General features: G+C 37.3%; 1 protein-coding gene across 1 annotated transcript in view; it reads right to left on the reverse strand.

The window, feature by feature from the left end:
- Nucleotides 1–10,634, reverse strand: part of LOC134804705 (homeobox protein CDX-1-like) — a 39,300-nt gene extending 28,666 nt beyond the window's left edge. The window contains exon 1 of the mRNA XM_063777863.1: nucleotides 9,238–10,634. Coding sequence (XP_063633933.1) covers nucleotides 9,238–9,832 — 595 coding nt within the window. The 5' untranslated portion in view covers nucleotides 9,833–10,634. The remainder of the gene's footprint in view (nucleotides 1–9,237) is intronic.
- Between the last annotated feature and the right edge of the window lie 2,141 nt (nucleotides 10,635–12,775).

Genomic DNA, 12,775 nt, shown 5'->3' on the forward strand with positions numbered 1-12,775 from the left:
TTTTACATTCTTTTAGATTTACCTAGATAAGAAAACGCAGCACCAGAAACTAATTTCTATTCAACTTGCATGTTCACGCTGTTTTTGATATGGTTTTAAAATATGTATACATTATTAGGATATATTTTAGCTATTAGTTCCGTAAGCTGGTTGGTTTATAAATGTTCTTGGACGCATTTTTGCTGCTAGCTGCTAGTATTTATCACAAATACTGATTCCAACCTTCTTAAGAGTTTCGATTCAAATATGTACCTACATAGGTCTTGCCAATATTATAAAATCTTACAAAACGATTGGCACTATACATAAAATTCCAAACGTCATCCAACATCCAACAAGAAAATCAGATCCTTTTCGTCCTCGTGCCCGAAAATGAAAAACAACCTTACAGTTAACACGTAAAGTTTACTTTTGAATATATCTTATTTTGCCGAATACAGTCCCGAGAGACTTGTCCTGGCTCCGGGTGCATTGTGGTGCATAGAATTGATAGCATCGGGATTTTTGTCCTGTGACAGCTCCTCACGTGTGGTCTTCGATTTTTTGTGCATTATGTGGTTCGTAAGCAAAAAAATACGAGCGATTTGTAACTGATAAAATTAAGCATTTTAAACTAATCGAATTAAGTTCATTGTAGTTTTATATTCATCTAAGAAACAATGTGATGTAATAGGTGCTTAAATTATTGGTGAGGTTATATCCTATTGGTTTCCTTACCAATTCGACATCATGTTTAAGCGTTTAGTAACGAACAGCTTATCAAATTTATTAAGCTCTCTGAAATCTGCCGCCGGCAGCTATTAGGTATTCTCCCGTGAGAAAATGCACAAAGTTGTCTTAAACAATGATCAATGGTGTGATTGATATGAACTGCCGCGTATTTTTTTACTAGCCAATTTGAGTGTCCCACATGCTCATCAAAATGCCTCTCTTCTTGATTTCCACGATCCGGTTTAGTGCTTCCTCCGGCCAGTTGTTAAGGAAGGTGCCCAGGTCATGTCGCCATCTCCGTATGGGATAATGAAAGTATATCTTGGTCTTACAAAATGAATATTGGAATACATTTAAATTTCTGTAAATTTGGCGGAGACATTAAGAGCCCACACACAATTGTGTTCGAATTTTTAGCGCTAATCTTGATCCATGTTGGCAAAACGCGACGTCCGTCAGGGGAATTAATATCAATAAAGCAAGTAATAAAGCGAGTCACAAGTCATGTAAGCCACAGTATACAACTAGTGGGGATTCCAAGTCAGCGTGACTCGGCTGAACGTAAGCTCCAACCAGGAGGCGAGGAATTTGTTTGATTTGCACGATGTGTCATGTTGTGAGGAAAGGTTTAGTTTGGCTTCTATAGAGAGACGATACCCCAAAGACTGTATTATTTCATTACCTTTATGTGACGTTTTAGGCCGGAAAGGTGTTGCGACACCTTTTAAACAATAGTTTGCAATCATACTTATATTATGGCTGCTACACACATTGTAGGAGATAATTATGTTGTAAAATTAAACATAAATAGGTACCCTACCACATAAGAAGTTGTTACAGCACGTCGACGTAGGAATTACATTATAAGTAGGAAATGGGCTTATATAATTTAAACGATATCTACGCGCGTCGCCTTAAATCAACCAGCATAAGTGTAACCTCCGATTATGCATGTTTGTTATGAATTTCGAGATCCATCTAAATAGGGACAAGTTCACAGTTCATAATAAAATGTTTCGTGAAAGAGGCAGCAGACGTTTATTAAAATAACTCAGCCATGACGATATGGAAACTTGATAATTGTACAAGTGTACATGAAAATATTGCAAATCTTAAACTAATAAGCCAAACGAAATAAAATTAAGATCAAGTCTACATCTAAATCAGCTGTTATGTTACATACTGTTCAAAATGGAGATAGTTTATTGAGATTTTAGATGTTTTATACCATGGTCTGGCCATTGTAGAATCGCGAAAATTATATTAATTACCTACATTAATTAAGTATATTTCGATTTAGTTATTGGTTTTCTACACTCTTTCTGACAACGCATACATATTTTCTGTAAGATAATACGAACCAGAATAACCCACAATCCGGTTTTCCTCAGGCACTTTTTTTTCTTAGGTATTATCTATGGAAATTTTGTGATACGTAATGTGATATGTCACATCAAAAAATAAATGCGATTTTATTGCACGATTTCTAAGTGACCTACGAACCCTCAGTGCTACTTTCGTATCTAGTAACTAGAAGATGTGTTGACCTTTTATGGTGGGCCTTTTTAGAGCTACCAAGAAATGTAAGTGGTATTCGAAATAACTGCGTACCTATTTCATATAAGAAAATATACAGTTTGGGGCTCACGCGACAGTTTCCCTAATCCCCATGTTGGGCTATCTGTGTTTGTTTTCGTAATAGCACGCAACTTCTGAGCTGTGGCGGCGAAATGGAAATTCGGCCTTTACATTTCATTTCGTTTTATTTTCGGGTCAGCTTTGCAGTGACAATGTGTAGGGGTAGCTAATATGATAAGTTTTGTATTCAAATCTTGTATTTGCACATTCTTATTGATTATTGCCTGGAGAAACTTGGTAGAATGTAATCATCGATTCTTATGTCTAGGTGTCATGGGAACCAAGCCTCGGACAACACTACGGTTAGTTCACGATTAGTTTGTAAGGGTTGTGTTAGATTAGATTTTAGTTTGTATGTAAGGATTTTATGTATCTATTGTACGTAATAATTAAAAATTATTTTAATGACTTGTATTTATCACAATAAATAAAAATACATTAGATATAAAATATAGTAGATAAGTAACTTATACCGTGAGATTCTTAAAGAAAAATATTCTATAATTTTATTAAGTATAATTATAGAAAAGTGTTTGTGACAAATTATACATTAAGACAGCAGCAGCAATAGTCAACCAATTAAGTTTATTACCGACTCAAAAGCTACCCGTTGGTATGTCTAACTGTCGATTCCTGTTTTCTTCTTTTAAATGTTCTCACAAAAGAAACTAAGTGTGGCAAGTGTTAAAAATGAGTTTATGTGCAAAATCTGAAGCGCTTTTTTGTAATTCTAATTAAACTCTAAATAGAAATTTACCCATTATAATGAGTGCGTGCATGTCACTGCTATCTTTATTCACCATCTACTGTGTGTCTGTTCCTCTGTCGTGACTTTTTTTCGATAGCCTAGTATTAGTACTGATAAAGAAATTTTATGACGGTGTAATCATTTGAAACGCTGAACATTGTTGCATACATAATTTGTCAAAAGTAATAACTTTTGACTTTTTTCCATATCGTTTACTGATAACCAACAGTTATAAGCGGAACAAATCCATAACAATAAATGCTTGACTCGCCCTAAAGCGATCCACTATACAATTTAATTTGTTTTTTTGGTTCCGGTAAATTAACGCAAATAAGTTGTGGTGTTGAGGTTTATACCGATAGCTAAGCGCCGAGTTTCTGGCAACAAAACACTTTGGAGGGATTTAGTCCGTAGGCGGCTGGGAGAAAAATCTTCAACGCAGCCGAGTCGGGCATGCTGCCGGATACCGGGCCGGCAGTATCCAATGAGGATTACCTCCACCTCTGACAAAAAATAACAACGGGTTGCACTCCGGGAGTGCCGGCAGAAGTGAAAACTCAATGACATTGTAACAGTTTTTCGATCAGGTCACGTGTCCGTCTTACGAAGCGTCTTACGTCCTACGCTGTCGCGAGTTTAAAAAAATTTCCCATCACAAAAAGTGCACAGCGCCGCTAAAGAAGTTTTCACTTCAAAAATTGCTTGCTTGTCTTTAAAGCGACCACCAATTAAATAGTTCCCTTTAATAACGGCACATTAAAACGGAGGGTCCAAATAATCAAATCATCCGTCAGGCGAAGCCTCGACGCTACTATTTAAGCGCGTCTCCGACATTCAAAACGTCAAATTATTTGCTCCTAGCGTCGACGTGACAGCGGGTCAAGGAACCTTTGACACCGTTTACGTCAAACGTCAAAACACTCCGATTTAAAGATGGACGTTGCTGGCTGTCTATTAAAACGTTCCATAGAAACACATTGTTTTTTTTTATCGCTGTTGATGGAATTTAATGTTAAGCATACCTACCTATTTGTCTTATTGCATTTTAACTAATAATTTCTACACTTACATGTAAGTATACATTTATATTTATTACATGTATTGCGTTATATGGTTTTCGATGGAAAGAAAGATTGATCGAGTTTTTTTATTATATTTTTGATACCAAAGTGATGAGATGGAGAGATAGGCCGGAATTGCATTCGAATTTATTTTTTACCTACTACTATTTTTTATTGATACTGTTTTTTCTTAATTGGACCGTATTTATTCTAATGAGATGTAAGTCAGCTGCAGAAATAAGTGACCCCCCTCTGAATAGAAATTTGTTTGCAGGGGAGGTCAACTATCTCTTGTACATTGATTTGTTTACTATGCTGAAATAAAATAGGTATATCATTTTTACTTAAAACAACCACCTGGTTCAGCTAGTAGTTTTTGAAAAATCGTAGCACTTTTTTACTGCCGTCCGCTCAATGCTCAGCGAGCAGCGTTCGGAGAAAGACCTGAACTGAACTCACGGCTTCTTAATTAGCTTACTAATTAAAATTAAGTTGTGGTCACATTGGTCACCAGTTATATTTTTTATGCTCATTTCCATATAATTTCATGTAGGTTCCATATGTTGCTTAGCAATAAAAATGATATGAAGTATGCATAATTGACTTTCATTTCAGGGCGTAGAACCCAAGGGGGAATTCATATTTAAAAATATGTTATTGATTTTTATAATACTCTCAGTGTTTTTAGCTCTAGCTTATTATTTATTGGTGCGATTACGATAGACCAAAAAATATTTAAAAATCTCATTACCCCTCCTGGTATTATACTTTTTAACAACCTACCATATACGACAACTCTAATACATATACCTAAGGGATAAGTTCGCCTTTGTACTAATGATGTGTGTAGTTTCATGCTTTATGTTTCTTTTTGTACAATAAAGTGTTTTACTTCTACTACTACTAAGTAATAAGTATTTATATTTAGAACTTTCGACACCAAAACGTGGGACAGGGTAAAGTTAAAGGAAACTTTCCCTGTCGTGTGGTTAATCTCGGCGTTCACCACGCGAGCAGACTTCAAATAACATTCCAAGCCTAATTAAATTATATTTTAAGATTTTGGTGTTTTGTAAGTAAAGTAAGTAAACATGTTTTTGTTGTTGTCATTTAGCTGCGGAAAAGTTGCGGGTGTCAATCATACAATTAAGCTAATGAGGCTGAACGCGCAACTCTGCAGTCGTTTAATAAAATCATACCTAATTATAGGTAGGTATGTATACACTCGCGTGCAAAAGTATTGCATCACTTTGCATTTTTTCGTCCGCACCCAATATATTTGTAAACTGGTTAATTTCTCTAAATTATTTTAATGTAATCATGTTCCTTGAAGTTTTAGCTTTACGAAAAGTAAAAAAAACATGGAAATCGGCCCAGTATTTTTCAAATTATCGGCATTTTCCCGATTTGTGAGCGGTTTCCTGCGATCATATATAACCATGGATACCGCCTTTAGGAACGTTACCGTTCAAATTCTCGGGCCAAATTAGCACACATACACAATTACGCCTACATTCAAATAAGACGACGCGTTTACAGAGCCTGTAATCAAAGCTCGTAAACAAAATAAGAGTCATCTTTATTACACTAATGGTACATAGCTAAGTGTAGATGAAATGCATATAATGTCAATAACTACCAATCAGCGACATTAATCCGCTAATAACCTTCTTGCTGTACGTACTGGCCGCTGAGAGTTCGCGGTTCATATTTGATTAGAATATGACTTGGACAGGGATATGTTTATGCCATACAGTGAAGAACCAGTCAAATAATTCACGTATAATAATTTAATGCAGATTAAAAGATAACTAGTTAAAATGTTGTTATGACATGACAGACTAACTCAACATAAGTAAATATATCATTGTTGTATAAATGTATTCCGCTATAATAAGTATTTTGTATATTTTATTATCAATCTGCATGGCAGTGCGAAGTCACGTTCAGGTATAGTCTGTCCGTTTTTCTAAGATCAAGTACGCCATAGTAAATGTATGGCGAACTTGATCTTAGAAATCGGACTGGCTATACAGTCTGCAAAATTTACATGGGTACACGAATCGGGTCAAAAATATTTGAACAGGCGGAGTCACAATAAATCCCCACTTTTCAGTTCAGAACATTTTATATGTATATAGCCGGTCAAGCAAGTTTGTCAGTAGAAAAAGGTGCAAAATTAAAATTTTGTATAGGACCACAGCCGTTCGCGCGCTTACATTTTCTAAATTTGCCGCTCTTATAATATTTTAAACTTTCGCGTTTTGAACACATATTAACTCACATTATATTGCCGCTCTTTTCTACTGACGGAAATGGCTTGAGAGAGAACCTACATATATGTGACAGTAGAGGGTGGATTCAAATGATCAACATTTTCAGATAATGTGTGTATTTGTTAAATTAATTCAGTGAAAGCATGATAGGAAAAATGTATCTACATATAGGAGACCGGGTATGATTATCTCACGGGTTATATCTCATGAATAGAACATATTCTAGATATCTTGCCAGGCATCCACTCAATTTCATGTCTCTCTAATTGGACAGCTTTTTTCCATAGTTCTCTGCGAATAGCATCTTGTGGGAATCTGAATGGAAAGTAATGTAAAATGACAATACCAAATTTGATTATTAATTTGAAATAACTAGGTAGTTTTTTTATAGCTCCATCTCATGAAATAAAAAAGGAAAATACAAATCTGTAAGAAGGAATTTATTACTACATTTATAATTATATAGAAAATACCTAAACCAAACACAAGTTAATAAAATAGTCTACTTCATTTAGCATAACACCATCCCTATTATCCTCGCAATTTAAAAAGTCGTATGTTGTTATGAAAGTCGTATGCAGTTGTTACGTTTTAGCTTAGCACGGTAGTATTGAAAACAAATCGTCATGTTTTTTCCAAATTCTACTGAAGTTATCTGTTTACTACAAGTGAAAAGTGATTCCACTGTCCTTGGTATGAACTAAAATAACTTCTGCACCACTTGACGACACATGAATATATTTTTAATTACAAAAAAACGTTGTTTTTATAAATCAATTTAGCCATTTGTCACTGACTGTCATCTCGGTGGTACTGAGATTGCCAATCGAGCAGTTTGTAAGTACCGCCTATCGCGGGGTAGTTTGCGTTGGGTCATAATTGAGCGGACAGAATACTTCCATGTATAGCATTTCGCTGGCGGTTTCACGTTATCACGCGCACGAGTTGCGTTACCCTTGACCCTTATAAAACGGGGGTAGAGAAGGGGTTGTTATCAGTCACTTATCAGAAGTCGATCGTTACATATCTCCGCGTATTTTCCCGTGAAAAAGACCTGGAAAAATGGAAACCACTGAAGCTGAAGTCCGCCAAATCATCCAGCCCCTGCAAGCGGGGCGTAGCCAACGTTCAGTAGCTGCCGAGCTGAATTTAAGCCAATCTGCAGTTTGCAGAGTTTACCAGAGGTTCCAGGAGACTGGATCCTTTACTTCAAGACCAAGAAGCGGCCGCAGAGTGTGTACATCAGAGAGGGACGACCGCTTCTTTGTCACAACATCTCTCCGAGATCGACACCAGACCAGCATTGCCATCCAGCAGCGTCTGCGTGAGGTACGAGGAGTGGCTGCCAGTGAGTAGACAATAAGAAGAAGACTTAAGAAAGCGAACTTGACACCCAGGAGGCCCGCAGCGGTGCCCAGATTGCTGGCGCGACACCGTACAACCTAAAGAGAGTTTGCTGAAAATCACAAGGACTGGAACATTGAGCAATGAACCCCAGTTCTCTTCTTGAAAGAGTGCAGAATGTGTTTGAATGGATGTGACCGAAAAGGAAGAGTCTACAGAAGGCCAGAAGAACAGTTCGCTCAATGTTTCTTCTCCGAAAGGGTCGCCTATGGCGGTGGATCCGTAATGTTCTGGGGCGGCATTTCCTACGACGGGCGGACAGAACTGGTTTTCGTGCCTGGCGGGGGCCGTGACAGTGGATTGACCGCTGCCAAGTACATCACTGATATCCTGGAGGAACATGTTGTTCCTTATGCCGGTATTTTTGATGAGGGGTTCATCCTAATGCAGGATAATGTCCCGTGTCATACCGCTAGGGCCACCGCAGCCTATACCTTCTCGAAGTGGGCATCGACACAATGGACTGGCCAGCGATGAGCCCGGACCTTAACCCCATTGAACACGTGTGGGACTACCTAAAAAGGAGGGTTCGAAAGCGGAATCCTGCCCTGGTCAATGTTGAGGAGCTGAAGGGAGCCTTGCTGGAGGAGTGGGACGCTATTCCTCATCATCACATTAGAAAATTAATTACGTCAATGAAAAACCACTTGGTTTGTGAAAGGAGGCCTGTGGGTGGCAATACCAAGTATTAATTTAATAATAATAAACGATATTGTATTAAAAAAATGACTTTTATTCTCAAGTTTCCGGATTTATTTCTGGAGCATTATGCGACTACTTTCAGTTTTATGATTTTTTTTTAGTCTTCAGATTCGAAATTTCATTGAATTTACCATTTTTCTAATGCGTTACATTATAAGCTTTCAGTTGATACCAAAATTTTCAGAATCGGGTATAGAATTACAAAAATATTGGGTGCGGACGAAAAAATGCAAAGTGATGCAATACTTTTGCACGCGAGTGTAAATGGTATAATACCAAATCCAAAGAAACATAAACCATAGACTACTTAAACATACAGTTTTTTGGGTTCTTGAAGGTTGCAACCATTTAAGTATACTTGTATCTGTGGATTTTTAACCTCTATTTATTGGCCTGTTATTTCTTTGGGTGAGGCGGGAGAGTAGATAAAGATGTTCAAATTAGGAACATCGATGGAATCGAGTTCTTTGGAATATGAATGCAACGTCACTACGAATTCTGTCCAAGTGAAGTGTGATTTTTGTTAGTAAAATATTTTGCTTGGGAAACCATAGAAACATGAACTTATATTTATTTCGTATCTAAACGCAGATCTATCTTTAAAAAAAATTGGAAAAATGTTCAGCCACAGTGGCGTAATCTTAAATTTTTGAAAGAAAGTTCAGCGGTAATATATACGTGCAAAAATTATTGTTACCTGAAGGTTTAGGAACGTTCCTCTTGACTTGCATCCATTTGTAGGTGGGCACGGCGGAGTGCGTCGGCGGATGCTGCAGCCCCGTAGGTTGCAGGTGCGGGCCCCCGCAATCTTCACGGAACTCCCGCAACCCGCCGAACTCGTCCTTTGGCTGGTAATCGAACTCCCCGCAAGCCATCGGAGAAGCTGGATTAAACGCCATCGATCCTTCGTCAACGAAGTGCATGTTATACTTTGTCTCTAAGTAATGGTTGTCTATTTTATGCTCGTGAAGGTGCATGTCCTCGTGGCGAACTTCCTCTCTATGCTTGAATGGCTCCGGGTGATGCTGAATTGGATGCAACTGGTAATTCTGCTGCAGTTCACCGTAGTCTAGGTTTGTGTAGCATAGACCTGTATCGGTACTGATAACGGGAGGTGGGGGCTCATGTCCCGGCTGCGAGTGCAGCAACGGCTCGTAGTAGTGAGTCGGAGGCTCATAGTACCCCTCATGGTATCCCTCGTACGGCGGCTGATACGCTGCCCCCTGCTGGTAAAACTCGGCACTGCCATAATTCTGCTGGTTGTTGTACATCCCGATGTCCATAGTCATCATGTTTGTCACGATCACCGCTATCGATGTCGATATTTACACACACATCACTACGTCGACGGGTAAGACAATATTCGCGCCAGCGATTGGCGTCCCGATATTCGGTGCGTTCGAATTTTAAAACGGGCTAGTGCCGCGCCGTGCGCTATCGACCGTGCGCCCGCACGCCAGGTGTACCGACGAACACTGAACGTGAACACATAATTTTTCTTAACCACACTAAAACTGACTTGCCCCGTCCTTGTCTAACACCGTCAAAATTGTTCAGATTAAGCGAGATGGACTAATCAATATCAATATTAGCGTAACGAAATCTACGATAAGAGTTTAACACGTTTTTTGTGCCATGAAATAGTATTTGAAGCTCGTTCTACCTGCTTTTCATTGAGAGGTTTTTGTTTTGGACTAGGGATGTGACTGGACATGTGCACTCACAGGAAGGTTGGTCGTTATTCTGGAAAGTTTTTTGTTTGTGGTAGGCGGAGCTTTGTGGAAGAGGAGGCAGGCTTGATGCGAGCGGACCAATAGGGGAGCACCACTGTATTCTCCATTTTGGATTGGTTCTCGCGAGATAATAGTGCGAATGTTGGAAGCTGGATGTAACGGATGTTTTTCTATTTACTTTGTGTTGTGTTGAATGCTCCCTTCGAAACGCTTTCATTTATTTTTGTGACGTAAATCGATTTCAAGGTGTGAACAGGGTTTTTGTCACTTTACTTAAAATGGCAGCTGCTATTTGCTTATTTATTTTCAGAACACAGTAACAAATACATTGAATGTATTTATGTGTCATCTACAATATCAAAAGTGACAGAACTTACATTTCGACAAAACGTTTTATAATTACCTACTTTCAGCTAAACTAACACCTCACCTTTTCACGGCCTCACGGCTAAAGTACTGACCCGATACCTATTGATACATTTAGTATGCAGAAAGCTGAATTATAATATAAAAAATGATAATTTTTCAAGGAACGGATATGGACCGTAGTATGTCTGCGGTTGCGTCTAATTTCCACGACTCTTTTTATACATTTTGTATGAAAATATACCTATTTTTAATTAATTGCGGCAATTAGACAGCCCGAATTTTTTGAGAATGACCTTTATAATTTATAGTTTGCTATAGTTACAGCAAACACTATTATTAAATAGATAGAGAGTCAATAAAAATACTACAGTGTTATGACTCGTGTTTACAATTTTCATACCTCTCGTCATTCCGTGTTACGAACAAAGTTTTTTTTAACAAAGTCACCAGGAATGGTATGGTATAGGTATAGGCAAATCCTGTAAAATAAGTATTTATCATCAGTTTTTAAACTCTGGCAACATTTTACTATAAACAAGAGCCATTAAGATGCTTAAGTTTTATTTTTCATTGATTGTTAGTTTTAAAATTAATGGCGCCTACATCCCATGAGTGGAGCATAAACACATAGTTTTAATGGTTTTAATTTGTTAATAATATTGAAACCAAATGCAATATCTATAATTAAACACATCGAAAATTTAAAGGACTAATACGAGTAGGAAATTCAGCTTATTAACGCATAAGTAGAGCGGTAGAAATTTTGCAGGTATCGGTGAAATATCAAAAATACGCACTCCAAATTTTCTCTTAAATGTCCCATGTTTGGTGCTGTTAACATACTAACGAAGAAAAAGCGTATTAATCTAAAATTATTTAACACGGTAAAATTACACATATTCATGGTAAGTACGCCGTTCTGTTTATTGTTTGACGTAAAGGCATAAAATGGGCTGTTCGGCAATTCGGCATAAGGCATAAATATACCTATCCACGATTTTAAATTGTGTAAAAAATATTCTAGTAAGTAAGTACCTAGCTATTAACTTTAGTTATAAGTGGGTATATTTACCGAGTCGTGAAATAGAAGAGGCGGCTTCTTATGAGCTATTTGTTACTAAGTTAAAGGCGTTTTTAATTGACCAAGTACAGTAAAAGAATTTTATAGTAAATTTAATGTAAAATGATTCCGTAATATTCTAGACATTTGTAATTTTCGTTTTCTGATGGTTTTATTGACATTTGTACCTATATACATATTACTATTTTGACATTTGTAAATATTCCTCTGACATTTGTATATATTGTTTTTAATTTAGTGTAAGTTATGCTACGTATTTTTTAATTTTAATTTTATTTTATATTGTGTATTGTGACATGTGTTTTTGACATTAAAGATATTGAAATATTTATACGATTTATAGACTATATGCTGACAAAACTTGGATTAGGTTAGAGTTGACCAAGTTTAGTTGGCAGCGATTTTGATAGCACAGACTGCGCAAGTGTTATTTAAACGTCATCATTTCAAAGAAGTTTGACGCACCTAATAACACTTGCACAATCTGGGCTATCAAAATCGCTGCCAACTTAGCTTATTTTAACTCTAATTAATACATTGTTTACTAAAAATCCGGAAAAGAAGGTAGGTAAACAATATTTTTAACCGACTTCAATTTTATAGAAGGAGGAGGTTCTGTATTCGGTTGTGGCTGTTCTTTTTTTTTATGTATGTTCACCGATTACTCCGAGATCCGTGGGCCGATTTCACTAATAATTTTTTTGTTAAAAAGAAGGTACTTCCAAGGTGGTCCCACATTAATCTGGTGCTGTTCTGATGATGGGATCTATGAAGAATTGAGGGAACTCCTCAATTTTTAAATGCACATGTATGGTAATTTGGGTATTTTCTTAAGCAGCTCGAGCATTTTCTCTCGAAAACCACCAATTTGATGAAGTGGACCTGATGATGATGATTGTTTTGATGATAATCATGACGATTTCTTAAAATGTAGGACGTTCAGCGATTACTCCAAGACCCGTGGTCCGATTTGAGTAATTCTTTTTTTTGTTTGAAGGGAACTGCCTCCAAGGACGCCCCACATTAATCTGGTACTATTCTGATGATGGGAT

The sequence above is a fragment of the Cydia splendana genome, chromosome 2 (genome assembly GCF_910591565.1).
Source record: "Cydia splendana chromosome 2, ilCydSple1.2, whole genome shotgun sequence".
NCBI lineage: Eukaryota > Metazoa > Arthropoda > Insecta > Lepidoptera > Tortricidae > Cydia > Cydia splendana.